General features: G+C 47.3%; 1 protein-coding gene across 1 annotated transcript; it reads right to left on the bottom strand.

The window, feature by feature from the left end:
• Positions 1–2,116: 2,116 nt before the first annotated feature.
• LOC309580530 (3 beta-hydroxysteroid dehydrogenase type 7-like) lies at positions 2,117–15,556 on the bottom strand (the record flags this gene model as incomplete). Its single annotated transcript, XM_082294553.1, has 6 exons — positions 2,117–2,556; positions 3,467–3,629; positions 4,519–4,618; positions 8,582–8,690; positions 11,480–11,635; positions 15,349–15,556. 6 exons carry the CDS (start codon positions 15,554–15,556, stop codon positions 2,117–2,119), a joined length of 1,176 nt encoding a protein of 391 aa, XP_082150679.1.
• Positions 15,557–15,901: the final 345 nt, after the last annotated feature.

The following is a 15,901-nucleotide window of genomic DNA, read 5'->3' as shown; positions in this document are numbered from 1 at the left end:
TACTCCAGGAATGCTTGAGACATGGGTACAGGTTCACAGAACACAGAAGTGGGGTATCAACAGAGCTAATTTTAGATTTGAGCCAGTATTGTAAAAATATCCCATTCCTCCAAGTTCAAGAGAAAACTGAAATCTCAGTTGTGCATAATGTAGATTTACCAGCCTCTCTGCGAGTCTTAAAAATAGAGAAGCTGATAAACTGATAGAAACCACAGTGTAGCTGTGAATCTCCTAGAAGTGCCTGCCCCATCTGCATGAAGAAAATATCATCTGTGAAATGCTGCTCCCAGATGGGCTGTGCAGCTCCAGTGCCATGGAATGAGTTGAAATGACCTCTTCCTCCTGGAGTTCAAACATTATTTAGCATAAATGCAGCCCCTAAGGCCTTCACTTGAAGTTGCTTTCTGCCAGCACAGCAGCTGAACATGGGCTTTAATCTGCTTTGCTTTGCTGCTGGAGTGCTCTGAGGTAAGAGATTTGCAGTTACAAACCACGTGAATCCCACCTTTAAGCTTGTAGACATCAGTTCTCCATCCATACAATTAAAAGTTGAGTCAGCCTATGCATTGTTAGGACAAGAGATCGGAGGTTTTCCTTTTCAAGGGATAATATTTCAAAATAGATATTCAATATTCCACGTTAAGAATAACAGGAAGCATCTTGCAAAAGGCAGTTTTGGGAAAGGGAGTAATTTTTTTTTTCTTTTTATTAAACCCTGAATCAGAGCAAGAACCTGCTGGGTTTTACTTGTCCTCCCCAAAACTATCCCTGAAGAGCCCTTCAGTGTTTGAGCCAGGTACAGTTCCCCCACCAAATGTCCAGGACCATGGCTCCCCAGGCTGTGGATCAAAACTTGTTCACTGATTTTACCAAAAAGTTGTTTTCTGGGCACCATCTCCCATCTCCCACCTGAGCTTGTTCTCTCTTGTTCCCACAGGTCGTCCGAGCAGTGGTGGCACCATGGGAATGAGGGAGGCCAGCAAGCCCCGTGTGTGCACAGGGAAGGTTTCAAATGCCCGTGGGACACAAAGTAGCTGAGATTTTGGCATAGCAAGGGTAGGACGTGCAGCCTGTGACTTTTCCTCCTTCTCTGTTTCTGTACCAGGATTTCTGTGTTTGCAAAGCTCCTGCCAAAGATCCGTGCAGGTTGTTGTCAAGAATGAGACCACTCTTGATTTTAGTTGAAAATTGACATCTGTTTTATTACAAGAATAATTTTAAAAATTAATTAAAGTTAAAATAATCCAGTCCAGGAAAATCCACAAGTAAAAATCCCAAAACCCGGGTCCACAGCGATTAGAGACCTTTAGGCCTAACCGGCACAAGGCCCCAGTACAGGAAGCCTGCAACACTGGGCTAACTTTGGCTAGTCCAAAGTTAGATAATTAAAAATGGTCTCTCTGGGAGATAGAGGCCTGAGTCACCAGCATCCAGCTTCCCCCATAGCTAACCCGAGGCAAAAGCGACTCCAGAGCTGTGCTCTGGGTTTTATAATGCCCATGCTCCGCCCAGGGCCGCCCACAATCCAGCCCCCACGGTCTGGTGCGGTTGGGGGAGCCTCGAAGTGAAGCCATTGGATCCAGCCAATGGATAATTTCTTGTCCAGGGGGCTTGAAAGGCAGGAAAATGCCCTCATTGACTACACTACAAACACTTCAAGGAACTTTTGAAGCAGAACAATCAACAGTCATTTTAAGGAACTTATAAAACTGAACCATAAACACTTTAAGAATCTTTTTAAAACATACTGATTAACTTGGATAACTTGGGTATGTGCCGGAAACAAGACATTTGGAAGTTTAAGGCTTAAGGAAGGGATTAAATTTGGGAATATTTTATCAACAGGGATTTTTAACTAGGAACTGTGTGATAAAATGGTGCTGAGAATTAACTTTATATCTTTAACTAGTTTGATGGGCATTTTAAGTATGTAAAGGCTAATTTGGCAATTGAAACACTTAATATGCAAAATACAAAACTGGGACATTTAACATCTTATCATGCAAAATCAGGGCACTTAACATGCAAAGGCAAATTTGGTGGATTTCATACATAACGGTTGTGAAGCTCAGATGAGCTGGTGTGATAAGGAACCTCCTTCCCCCAAAAGTGCTCTTTAGTTCTTCTTTTCATGTATCTGTGGGGGTCCCAGGCTCCCTGCAGCTGCTTTCAGCCACTGTGCAGTCCTGAGCCTGCTCTCCGGCCACGTGAAGAGGGGTTTGTACCCGAAATGCCTGGAGGCCTTGTCTGTCTCATAGGAGAAGGTGGTGATTATGGTGTTCAGCGCAGGCAGGTCGAGGAAAGGCTGTGGCCTCCAGAAAGGGGACAGGATGACCCTGATGATCCTGTGCAGTTGTATCATCAACCACATCTTCCAGTAGGGGATGTGTGAGCCCAGTCTCACTGAGGGGTCTGCACTGGACAGCAGCTCGTGCCTGACCAGGTAAACCTTCCCGGCTGGAGTGTCGTCATAGGAATAATACACCTGTCCTGCCAGCAAGTCTGGCTTCAGCTGCAAGTTCCTTGCTGCAAGGACATGCATCCATGCCACATTACCTGGAGAAATAAGAGAGGGAGAGAAACAGGTGTTCAGGAGGAGCTCAATTTCCCTGTTTACCGTGGAATGAGTGCATTGGATCTGCCAGCTTCAGTGCTGGGAAGCAGGGAGGCACTCATCGTGTGCTCAGCTGTGCTGCAGAGAGACTGAGTAGTTAATCCAGGCCTCCAAGATCCTTTAAACCTTGGGTGTCCCCTTTGAGCTGGACAATTAATGTGCCTTGTGAGCCTGGTTCATGCGAAGCAAAAGGGCAGTGTTTTGTAGTGAGAGCAGGATGAATAGGAGGCAGCGCTCCAGGGTTTTATCCCTGGCTCTGCTGTGAGCCTTTGAAGGAGTCACTTGATTTATCTAGGCCTGATTCTCCTTTAACAGCATTTTCAAAATACTGTTATCTGCACTTTTGGAAAAAGACATATAAGTGTGCTGCACAGAAATCACTGAGTGCCTGCATGATCTAATGGTGAATTACACCCCCTGAAAGGCACCAAAACAAAGTCTTCCTAGAGGTTTTGTGAGTAATTTCTTGTGCTTGCTAAAACTGGTTATGTAGTACAGCCTTTTCTGTAAAGAATTTGACAAGAAGTAATAGTTTAACTTTTTCTAATGACAAAGTGTCTTTTCATAGCAAAAACATTTTAAAAACACAGCCTGAATTTCTCTCTGCCACCCATATATCCTTGAAACACTTCTCAAAGGGAAAAAAGAAAACCCTTCCCAGGAAAACAGTAGTAATAACAAACTGCTTTAAAAATTCTTTAGCCAGTCTAAGTTCTGTGGTTACAAACCCATTTGTGCTCATTCACCATACTCATCTCTCTGTCTGGGGAGATTAAGGCTAAGCTGACGTGTAAAATCCCCTGTGACTAAAGCTGGTAGCACCCCATGCAAAGGGCTCAGTGCTTCACTCACCCACGTAGGTGAGATTACGCTCCGTGTTTTCAGGCTCCAGGTAATTCATAACACCATTCCTGGCTTTGGCAAGCAAGTACAGCTCCTGGAGGAACTCTGCCTTCTCCCCATAGACGGCGTTGGGACGGATGATGCAGGTTCTGAGTTTACCACCATTGCTCAGCTGTAAAATCGGGGAGGGACATCAGTGAGGGATGGATCCAGAGATGGAATCTTCCGCAGTGATACTGCGTTTCCCAGATAAACCTAAACCCTGGGAATACTGGCCTAGAGGAGTCAACACTTGCAGAGGTGCTCTGGATGCTTGGGGCCTGGTTTGAGTCCCTAAAACCACAAGGAGGTGCCCAGTTTGATTTTATTTTTCTTCACAGCACACCTGCACCCACGTGGTGCTCCCTGAGAGGTGCTGGGTGGAGAGTGCTGGAGGCATGAACTCTTCTGCAATTGTGATGCATAAAAGAGGATTTGCAACAACCAAAACCAGGTACCAGAGGAAGCCAGCCAAACTGGATGGCCTCAAACTGGGACTGGGGGAGAGATGCTGCAGGCAGTGATTTAGAGCACAAGTCTCATTTTTACAATCTCCTTCATTGTCTAGAAAAACTCTTCTGGCTGCTGACTTCACTGCCAGTCTAAAACACTGACCTTGGGTTTAAAACAAACAAGGTAGCTTTAAACAAGCTGCCTTGGGCAGGGGGCTGGCTCTGGGTACACCAATATTGTTAGTTCTTAAGTCACTCTGGAAAGCCTGGAAGTTATGCTTTTATTGAGTATGAACGAGGTGAACCCAGTTCCTTTGGCCTTTTCCAAAGTCACACTCCTGCTGGAGCTGAAGCACAGTCTCAAAGGGAAGCACCCTTTGATCTTGGGACAGTGTGGCTGATGTGGGAATATCGGGCTTTGGTAGGCTTAGGACCATGTGGTTTATGCATCAAATGCAGGCAGAGGTTGGATGCACATTTAGACAGGAGCTGTGGGGTCTTTTCAACCATCTCCCTCCTTTCCCCCATCCTGTGCTGTAATTCCAGGGGTGCTACCACTGCATTTTGTACCTTTTTCCCATTGGCTTCAAGCACAATTTTTTCAGCCATGGCTTTTGTCTTCCCATAGGGCAGCTCCACTTCCCCACTGTACTCAGTGTCCTCATTTCCTCTGGAACAGATTGTGGGAGACAGAGAGTGACCGTGGAGCAGAGCACAGGGCTCGGGCACATCTGTCCCAGCCTGGTTTGCTCTGCATTCCCTGCTCCCCAGGGACTTCTGCTGGCTGGGAGCTATGGGAAGCTGAGATCCTCACTGCACTTTGGGAGGAATAAGGCCTCAAGGAATACCAGGTGGTGCAGGGTGTTCACAGGCAGGTTTGCATGAGGGCAATAGTTTCTCAGAACTGGATTTAGTTTTGTCTAGTAGCATGATTGAAATAACATTCCATCAGGCAAATTAGAAGGCAGCAGAGTTACATTTTTAAGCAACTTATAGAAGCTGAGTAAGGTAGAAAGAGCACAAGAAGATGGAGGGCAGGAAAATGAGAGCAATACTACTTCATTTTTACATTAGAGGCAGAGAAAAGCCTCTCATGAGCCATAAACTAAAAGGAGAAACTGCTACCTAATTTTCTCACGGAGTTGATTAAAGTTGGGAGGCATTTGCTGGGGATGTGGTGGAGATGCTGGAGATCTCCTGAAGCCTTGCAATCAGCAAGGTTGTGCTGGGAGTGCTCCTTCATCTCCCCTCACAAATTACCCTTGAGGGGGAGGAGAAGCAGAGGGCCCATGGCCAAGGACAAGCAGGGGACACTGGGTTGTGGCTGTAGAAGACAACCTGCTCCTCAGGCTCCTACCTTACAGCTGCCAAGGGGAAAGCCTGTGGGATCTAAAATGGGACTGGCCTCACAGGGCCTGGAATAATTCTAAGGAGAAAGCAGAAAGCAGCTCTATTCCCCACAGGGTGTCACAGTGGCTTTAGATCAGCCTGAGGCCGTCATGGGATTTGATTCAGCATCTCCAGTGGGCTCTGGAGTGAAGAAACCTGGCTTGCAGCATTGGGAAGGAGCATTCACTTGCTCCCATGCTCCCCTGAGTAGCACAGACCGACTCTTTCTCCCTGCATGTGCTGCTGGAGACTTTCTTCCCATTTTTAAATTAACTTGCTTTATATTTTGCTGTTGGAGAGAAATCCACCCCAGCAAACCAGGATCTGCCAGGCATGGGGTACCCCACGCAGGGCAACAAGGAATCCTGACCCTCCTGTGGCAGATGGGCTTGGATACATCTCCTGAAAGGGTTCAGTGGTCTGTGAGGGATCCACACAGCAAATCTGCAGCAGAGATGTTTTTGTCAAATGCTGGGCCTTGGGAGAGCCAGCTCTGACTCAGGCTCCCTGTTTGACCTTGGGCAAGTTGCTTTCTCTTTTCTGTGCTCAGATCTCCCTGGTAAAATGTGGCTGATGCAGTTGCCTGGCTCTTGCCTGTTCAGCAGTCTGGCATGTTGTGTGTCAGATATCCCAGCTGAGATCAGGCTCTCCTTGTGCTACAGCAACAGAAATAAATTAGGAGCATCAGGAATACAGCCTCCTCACACACCCTGGGCTTCTCTCACAAAACCCTCCTCCCCTCCCCGTGTTTACGGGGGATGAACAACAGACAAACCAAAAAACAAGCAAGACAAAAGATTGATTGTGCAAGGTTTGTTGCAAGCCCGGGAGAGGCCCAAGACAATTAGAGGGAGGTTATCTAGAAGTTCTAGTTTTAATTGCTTTCTCTTTCTTTTTTTTTAATTTTTTTTTTTTTTTCGCCCTGCAAAGCTTTTAAAAAGCAGCAGCTTCACAAAGGGACAAACCTGCCTGCTGTTCCTGGGCTCTGCTCTGTGTGCCTTCCCCCACCCCTCTGAAGCTTGGTAGTAACAAAGAGCTCAGCATAATGCTCTTGCTTTTCAAAACGATCCCAGATAAGTGAACACTAATCAGACTGGAGCAGCATTGTCAGAAGGTATCTCAGCAGTGCCTGTCTCCCAGGGATTGAGACTGACAGAGGCATTTTCTATTATTGTCGGATGCTGAGGTGTGAGCATTATCCCTGTGCCCATCACCCCGGCCAGAGACTCCTCCTGCTTTGTCTGTGCCAATTTCCGAGCACGTACAAGGGAGTTAAATAAATTCCACGAGGAATGATGGAGAAGGGGGACAGAGGAAAAGGAAAAGGCCGGCAGGATCATGGACTGTGAGGGAGAGGGTGGAACAGATCGGGTGGGGATGGGGATATGAGAAGAGGAGAAAGGGGAAAGGCATCACCTGTGCTTTCAGTCTGGAAAACAGAGCCGTGTTCTGCTACTCCCAGTCATCCCTAGACTCTCTACTGAGACAGGTGGGGTAGGTTTTTATGGTGGGCTGATACTTCTCCCATTATCTAATTCCCTTAGTTTAAAATCAAAATAATTGGAGAATGAAGACCCCTCTCTAAGGCTTCCTCTCAGGAAAATGGGAGAATCTGAGTGTGTTCTGCAAAATGAGTGAAAGGCTCCAGGTGTGGTTTTATTTGCATTTTTGGTGGGGAAGGCTGTTCAAAGCTCCATGAGTGTCAGCTTGGGTGGGTTTTGCTTGCCCCTGTTGGTGCCACCATTACAAACCAAAGGGCTGTGATCAGGCAAGATCTGGGGCTGATTTTTTCTAGACATCTATTCACATCTGTCTCTTAAGTCACTAAAGACTAAAACACTGACAAAGATGTGCCTGCATCTACATGAATTTTTAGGAATTATTTGGATATGCTGGTGACCAAATTCCATAGCTTTGCAGTGACACAGTCTCTAGTGCTTGTGGTCCTAAGTGGATTGAGTGGCTCTCTGATTTTTTCATAAGCCAGACATTTATTCTAGATTCAAGTGCTTAGACACTTCTCAAAACAACTGGGTTATGCCTTGACTTACTTGTGAGTGTGAAATTTAGGCTTGTGGGTCATTTTAAGTTATGTCTTTTCTAGCTGGGCTGAAATTTCTAGAGCCAAGTGACTGAAGGCAGCTGTGTCCAGCCTGGCTGCCTCTGGAGACACCACTTGACCTGGAGTCAGCTCCCCTGGCACACAAATTTCCAGGGTCTGAGCAGTTTGTGTGGCTACAATCAGGCTTGAAATCAGCAAGGAGCCTTCCAGTGGTACGTACCAGACTGCAGATATCTCTACCTGACCTCAAATTTAACCTAAAATTTCAGCCCCTGGTGTTCAGAAATATCAGCCCTGCTCTCAAGGTGCAGGTACTGTTGCCCCAGGAATACAAAAGGAATCCTGATGCTGAGCCCTGAGGCAGGAGTGCCAGCAGATTGTCAAAGTCACTTCTGGAGATCAAAGCAAAAAAACCTTCAAAGTTGTTACTTTGACCACTGTCTTTGTATTGATCCAAATCCCACCTTTGCCACAGAGGCTTTTCTAAAGCTCTGCTGCTGCTTCTGGGTCTGTGGGTCAATCTCATGGGAGCCACAAACAGGAGAAGGGTTGAACATATTTACAGGTCAGAAGCAGGTAACAGTAAGAGGTGACTACACCTGAATACTGCAGGGCAGGTTCACACCAGTGCATCTGTCCCCTAAGACTTCGTGGCCAATTACTTTTTTCTGGGATAGTGCTACTTGAGATTTGCTCACATTTGGTGACAGGAGCTGGGTACAGGCTTGCCAGCAGTTCCCTGTGAAGCTGGGAGGAGGAAGGGCAGTGTGGTGCTAACAGGAGGGCACCACCTGCCCCTTGGGTTGGCTCACTGTGGGGGAGAGCAAAAACTCTGACCCAACAGCAGGATGTAGTTTGGCCATATCCCCAACTCTGAGCACCTGAAACCTTATCTGAGAATGATTTTAGGGCTCAGAGGAGCAGGGCTGTACATCCAGGGGCAGCCTGGAAGTGCAACTGGGCCCTGCAGCTCTCACCTTGGGGTATCACTGGCCGGGCTTAGGTTGGGAAGAGCCGTGGCTTCTCAACGGGAAGAGCAGCAAGGAAGAGTTTTCGATAAAGAGAAGAGGAATAGACAGGGGGGGAATACAAATCTTCTCCTTGGAAGCCACAGCTCAAACCTCCATCTGGCTGCAGTTCCACTGCTGTTTAACAGAGAGATGGAGATTTGCTGAGCCTCACCTGAGCATGGGCTCACAGGCGGTGTTGGGTCCCACGGCAGCGATGGAGCTTGTGTAGAGCAGGTATGGGATGCTCAGGACACAGCAGGCCCTTAACACATTTTCAGTACCTGTGGGGCAGGATGGGAAGGACAAACATCGGCCACCTTGCCTTGATTCCTGTTGTGCAAACCAAAACAGATTCCCAGGCTTTTTCCTGCTTGGAACTAGTCCATCTCTTTTTATGGCTGAAAATATGTAAAGCCCCAGGTCAGGGTTGCAGTTCTTCAGGAGGGGATGGTTTATAACATGAGTAGGAGTCACATCCACAGCTCTAATGTGGCTGAACCTCCATGGCCATTGGCAACTGACTTAGCTTGTACTTTAGAGCTGCTAACAAAGGAAAGCTGAGAGCTTGGCAGAGCAAAACTCCATCTTTTTCAGTTTGTGGGCAGATTGTTGGTGAGCTGCAGCCTTGTAGCAAAGGATCCGTGTTTTAGTTGCATGTGTTGCTCTGTAGAAGTTCTACAGGGTGCTACAGGGTGAAATCATTCCATCAGACTCCTGATGGCTGCAGAACTTTAAATAAAACAATGAGGGCAGCTTACAAGCCCATATGAAATCCAGACAAATCCAAAACATGGTTTGCTTTAAGGAAGGTTGTTCTGGCTGAACTTGGTCAGTGTGTGTGGTTTAGTGTGGTTATTTCAGAGTATTTTGGTGGGTTCAAATGATTTATGATTCTTGCAGGGGTGGTTTTTGCATTCTTTGTGATTTTGATCCAAGCTGATCCTGTGAGAACCTCAGTGACAAGGACTGAGGGCCTTCAGATCTGATAAGGCAGATCTGAAAGGAAGCAGGTGGTAGGGTTGGTTTCCAGAAACCTCTACACTATTTGTACCTGGCTAAACAGGCTCTGCCCTGAGCCTGTCTGCAGATCCTGTGTGGGAGGGCTTGTGATTTCTCTTCTCTTCGCTATTAAGGGCATAATCTGAAATTACCAAGGAAATCCTGAGTTTAGGATCATTTCAGAGCGCATGAATCCATCAGAAATCCCAGTGGAAAAGAATCAATGTGCTTCTCCCTGAGCCTATCAAAATATGTAAAGTAAACTGAGAACCCCTGGTGAGAAACATCACTGGAAACAGCTGTGTTAAAATCCATTCATTTTAACAAAAAGCAGATTAAAAAGTCTATAAGTGACTAGATGGAAAAAATAGTTCTTGTAGAAGAGAACTCTTCAATTTAGTCAACAAGACTGTAACAGGATTCAGCAGCCAGTGGTTGAAGCAGAGGAGGGAATCAAAGCAGGAGATGTAAATTTTGGCCAGAAATGGTAATTAACCATAGCCACACTACCACTCCTCAGCATTGTCATGGCTTGCTGAAAGCCATGATAGATAGCCCATTAACTGGCACCCTTAATTCGAGGCAGCAAGTCTTTTGAAAAGGAATGGTCCAATTTAGCCCCAAATTGCTGGGCTTAGGGCAGTAATTGGATGAATTTCTGTGGCCTGAGTTGCACAGAGAGACAGCTAGAGGATTATATACTTGACCTCTCCTGACCCTACTTTTTTCCATAAAGTCTACAGCAGGTATCAAATACCATTTTTATTCTTTTATCTGCCATGATTTTAAGAGAGAACTTCAGACTAATCTCTCAGTTCAGGATTTTGAGGAGCCCCAGTGAGGGCAGCAGCCCCATTTTAGGGATGACCATGTGGAGCCATCCACAGGGAGGCAGAAATGCGGGACAGGCTCCTGTTAAGCCATCCCAGGCTGTGCTCCTCAAAGAGGCAGTCGGTCACACTGGAAAATCCTCACGTGTGTGGTTTTCTGGGAATGTCACCAACATCTGCAAGAGGTTTGGTTTGCTGAGGATGGGACTTGCTCAGTGTTCAGTGCTGTCTGTAAATCCTCTCTGTGCTGAAGCACAGAGCTCATGGCAACAGTGAAGGGGAAGAGCTCACAAAGCCACTAAAAGGCAGCAGGAACCCTCAGGCTCTGAATATTCTCAGTACACAGAGAGCACAATACAGGCTCTTAAAAGCATTGAGTTTTGAAAACAACTACAGCGATGAAAAGAAGGCTGGAATTTAAATGTTACCCTTGAATGTATCAGCAAATAGTAGAAGCCCTAAGCAGTAATCGAGTTGGAAATATACGTATTTAAAAAAAAATAAAGTTCCTTCCTTTTGGTTAACGACTATTTTAGTAGCTAACAGCCTGAGGTGCCACTGGAATTGCTGCTGTAATAGGGATTTCATTATTTTTATAGCCTGTGCTTATTTCCTAGATTTATGAACAAATTTTCTCTAAGCAGATCTTGCTCTGAACATGAAATTGGCTCTTGGTGGTGGGAGGAAAGGGCTGTGGAGCTCTCAGTTACACGTGGCCTGTCGATACACGATACTGAGAACTCTGACTAATTAAACAGCATCACTCTGCTAATTAAAACAGCATCACTCCCTTCTAGTGGGTGCAGTTCAATGGGTACAGCCTTGTGCTGGTAGAGACAGGGTAAAATCCCTGGGAAAGCTGTGAGCTATCTAGAACAGGGGTTAATTTTAGTTGTTCTTGTCACACACAAAACCGTTTCTTACCACTGTAGGTGTGTCCTGAACCACCTCAGTGCCATCGGGGGAATTCTGCCCTCCACCAGAACAGCTGTGCCAAAACTGAGCCCAGATTTGATGAGCACTGGAGAGGAGCAGCATGGCCAGCCCTGAGCAAGGACAGAGGGGCAAAGGGAGAAACTTCCCCACTGGAAAGGTCCCGGGCACCTTTCCCATCTCGGGGTGTGTGGGATTCAGGACGAGGGAGCACCAAACGCGGGTGGATGTGTCTGCTGTAGCCTCTTGTGTGGCTGCAAGGTGTGTGTGAGGGCAGGGCTGTGTTCAGCTCCCTGTTTCAGGCTCACCCCCGACGTTGACAGCTCTCATCTCCCAGAAGGGCACCGTGTTCCTGTAGTCCACCACAGCAGCTGTGTGAATGACCACATGCACGCCCTGCATGGCAGCGAGGAGCACGCTGGAGTCGCAGATGTCTCCTCTTATCACTGTCACACGAGTGGTAGCTGCAGAAAAATAATACAGCCAGAGATGCAGGGGGTGGGGGAAAGAACACAAGTCAGCATCCTTACCTTCCTGCAGAGCCAGGATCCGGTGTGGAATTTCCTCTCTGCAGGGCAAGGCAAGCGCTCTCTGACAGTGACTGTGCTGTTTGAATCCAGCACACCAGGGCAAAAGTCCTTTTTTTTTGAACTCCAAGAAGCCAGGTTTGCATCTGGTTTAATTCAACACAGTGCTCTACATCAAATGTGGGGCAGAATTGCTGTGTCTGTCACTGCCAATCTCCAGCTCTCATCCAAGGGCAGCCCTGGGAGCAGGACACACTGGAGAGCTGCAGCTGCTCCAGCCCCTGTGGATCGGGGAAGCTGTGCCGGACACTTCCCTTCAGACAGAACATTTTAGGGCTTGCTGGGAATAACACCCGATAATTTCAAGAGACATTGCACAGAGCTTTGTTTAAATTGCAAATAAGGTAGATTAAGAAGGAAAATAATGTAACAGGTTTAGAAAGTTTCGTAGGAAATTCCTCCCTTTGAGTCACTCAGAAGGAATTTTTCCCCTATTCCCTTTTACCTTCTCCTTCTTCTTCCTCAGAGCAGCAGTTCCATACATGGCTACTCTTGGCTTCTACTATTCATTTACTTGCTTTGAGACAGTGTTGTAACATTTAAGTAGGTTTTTTCCCTTTTTCCTTTCCCACAGCTGGGAAGAGGCCAGCAAGAAGCTGGGGTTAGGAGCCTGTACTCCTCAGGGATCTGCAATAAGCCAGTCCCGGGGTTGCTTTGGGAAGGAGGTGTCTCCTCTGCCTCCTCTGGGCTGGCAGCTGCCTGGAGAGCCTCACACATCCTGGGATCAGGGTAGGAATTTGTGAAGGATCACAGAAATGAGTAGCTCAGGGAAGGGTCTGTGGCTGCAGCTGTGGGGGTGTTATGACAGGGAAACCCTCAGAGAAGATCCAACAGGGCAAGGTGGGAAGGGGATTATTCCTCATGGTCCAGAAGGAGGGACAGAATCCAAGACAGCAGGTCAAGTGGCTGAGTGTTCTCTGAGCAGCCTGGGATGGAGGAGGAGGCAGAAATTTTACGAAAGGGTCAGGCTGCTTTCTTAATTAGCATAGCCAACAATCAGTGGACCACTATGAGGAGTTTTAATACTAAATTAATTTAGTAGTAAAGCACAGAGTCGATTCAGGGAGAATAGAGAGTAAAAAGAAAGGAGTTGTCCATGTAGCAGAGGTGAAACCCTTGCCTGGAGGACCGAAGTGTAGAGCAGGGTGTCAGAAGACTCTTGGGGGGAATTTTTCTCCTACTCTGTGGTTTAGGAAAGCCTGGAACTCGTCAGGCTGAAGTGCTAAATAGTCTTTTTCACACCACCTGTCTTAAGGCAGCTGCTGTAAGGCATCCACGAGGAATTTTCAAATTGACAAGGCCTGATGAGCTCTACCCAGGGCTCCTAAAGAGGTGAGGGGTGTAACTGCAGCTTTAGTGCCTTATCAGCCACTTTGGAGAACTGCTGAAGGCACTGGAAGAGCTCAGCAGAGCAAATGAAACACTTGTGCTGAGAGAGGAGGTAAAGAAGAGGCAGGAAATTACAGAACATTTTGGTTGCAACCCCAGGAAGTTCAGGAGCACACACTCAAACCACGTGTGTGTGTGAGCACCTGCGGGATAATAGGGAGAATGGAAGCAGCTGACATGGATTTGTCAAGAACAAAGCAAGCCAGATAAACCTCCTTTGTTCTCATGACAAGGTAACAGGCTGTAGGGATATTGTGGAACAAGTTGATGTCATCTATCTTGATTTTCGAAGGGCTTCGGAAACTCAGCGTCACTCTCACAAGGAGTCAGTAAAACATGGGCTAAATAAGCCCCATTAAGGAGAGCACAAAGCTGGTGGAATTACAGCTCCCAGGGAATTGCCAGCTGTGGTAGATGGCTGCCCTGGGGCTCTCCAGGGCTTATTGCTGTATTTGAGTATTTTTTATTGTTTTCATCAAGAATCTGGCAGATTTGTTCATTAAATCAGCAGATAACATCGGACTGGGAGGGACCACGCTGGAGGATTTGAGAATGAGCAAAGTGTAACTAAAAGAGTCTGGAGGAGAGGAAAAAAAAAGAAAGGTGAAATTTGATAGGAACAAAGAGAACTTGTTGGGTTTAGCAGGGAAGAGGCAGCTGATCTTCATGAAGGAATTAAATTGGGCCAGGGCACCTCAGGAGCTGTTGCTTGTTGTCGACTGAAAAAGGCACAGTTGCAGAGACAGGTAAAGCAGGAGGATAAATTGCAGGATGGAGGAGACAAATCCATCAGCTTTTTGCAGCAGTGGGAAGGCCACAGCCCAAAACTCAATGCCCCCCTTCCAGATGGGAACAATGCCAGTGCCCTGCAGTGCTGGATGGAGCAGAGGAGAAGGAAGGAGTGTGTGAGACCTGCTTTAGCCTAAAGCAGAAACCAGTATGGAGTGGAAGGATGTGGTTTTCAGATCGTGAAGATTGTTGTTAAAAAAAAAATTACAGTAATGCTGTAATACCTCTTGTACCTGTAAGTTTAGGTAAGAAATCAAGGACCCAGACTGTGCCCACTGCCTGGTGGGGCAGAAATAAATGGGCTGCCCGGGGTGGCCTGGGAACAGAACAAACATCTGTGGGGAAGGCTGTGGTGGAGCTGACGCTGCCTTGGGGCAGAGGGATGGGGTTGGGATGGCCCCTCAGGCTGCTTCTGCCTCGTTCTCTGTGGTTTGCTGGGGTGTCAGGCCACAGACCTCTCCTGCAGCATGGATTTTGGCACCTCCCTAAGGTTTAAACAGCTTTTTCTTCAATTATGGGTGCTTTTAAGGTAATTGGCTCCCTGAAACCTGGGGAAACCAGTCTGCTGAGTTCATCTGCCAGGGAGGGTTTCTGATAGTGATATTTCCCTGGGAGCCTTGACTTGCTGTAGGTGCATCTCCTTTCTGTCCATATCTCCCAACAGGATCTCCCTCAGCATTTTTTGCCTCTCTCAAAGCAGGCTGAAGGTTTGGGCAGTCAGAGACAGGGGACCCAGCCCAGCATTAGCTGAGCAGGGCACCCTGAGCTGCGTTGGCTTGTTTTGCATGGGTATTCCTGAATCCAGTAAAACGGGTTGTTTTTCCCCAACATATCTCACTGTACTCAACCCTGCATGAAGGCAGGTCTCAGAATACGATCAAATGGATTAATTCAGTATCTCTGAGTGTTTTCTGAGACTCACCTCTTCCTATTTTAGGGTGCTATATGTTTCTCTCAATTATTTCCATAATTTATTTCAGAAGGCTTGCAGTAGGTTCTGAGTTTGATTCTGTTGCTGTCAGGATTTTCAGTTCTTTTCCTCAGAACCAGTGGAGCAGCTCTGGAGGATGTTGTTTTAGCCCCTTTGTGTCAGACTGGTTGAGCAAAGCCGCTGGGCAGCCAAGTTCCCATGTCACGTACTCCGTGTGTACGTGGCTCCTCACAACTGATCCCTGCCTGGGGACTTAGAGCCTCACTGGGCAACATCTCTTGGGTGATCCATCCCTAGGGATCGTTTTTCTTTGATTTAGTCCTGTGCTGTAAAAATTCTGAGCTGGAAGCTGTTCCTCACCCAGTCTGTTTAATCCAGGTTCCTGCCCCACGCCTGTAACTGCGGCATCTCCAGCGTTACCCCAGCTGCCATGAGAGGGAGAATTATGGCCACTAAACAGATGCTGATGCCATTTTCTTACCTGTGCTGAGTTTTTCTACTTCTTCTCTTGCTACTGAATCAAAAACTCTGACTTCTTTGATGTAGTCTTGTTGAGACAGGAGCTCTACGATCCTCTCGCCCACAAACCCACATCCTCCTGTCACCAGGTAGACCCAGGCTCCATCCATTTCTGAAGATGTTTTTGCGGTTGAGGAGCAGAGAGAAGGTGGCTGCCAGGGTCTTATCATGCACTCAGCCAGAGTTTTCTGAGCTAAGTCTAAAGTCTAGCTGTCACGGAACGCTCCTGGGTGAACATTAACTCCAGCCAGTTAAACATAAATCAGGTTTCCCTTGGCACAGTCCCACAGTGCTGTCACAGGCCACTTTGGGCTCTCTGACTCAGCCTTTCCCTTCTCCCATGGTAGCCCGTAGTGATTGGGGCACCTCTGGCTTGCCTTGATGTGTGTCCAGCCTCAGGCCAAAATTTGGCTGCCAGAAGTTTTCCACCCTGGTTAGCCCCTTCCCACAGGCTGGTTTATCAGTTGTTGGAGCTCTGGGGGCTGCAGTGTGTCCTGGAGATGCTCAGGGTAGCT

The sequence above is a fragment of the Coloeus monedula genome (assembly GCF_965178545.1).
Source record: "Coloeus monedula genome assembly, chromosome: 20".
In the NCBI taxonomy this organism is placed as follows: domain Eukaryota; kingdom Metazoa; phylum Chordata; class Aves; order Passeriformes; family Corvidae; genus Coloeus; species Coloeus monedula.
The sequence above is the reverse complement of the archived record's forward strand: the minus strand, read 5'-3'. Positions and strand labels throughout refer to the sequence as shown.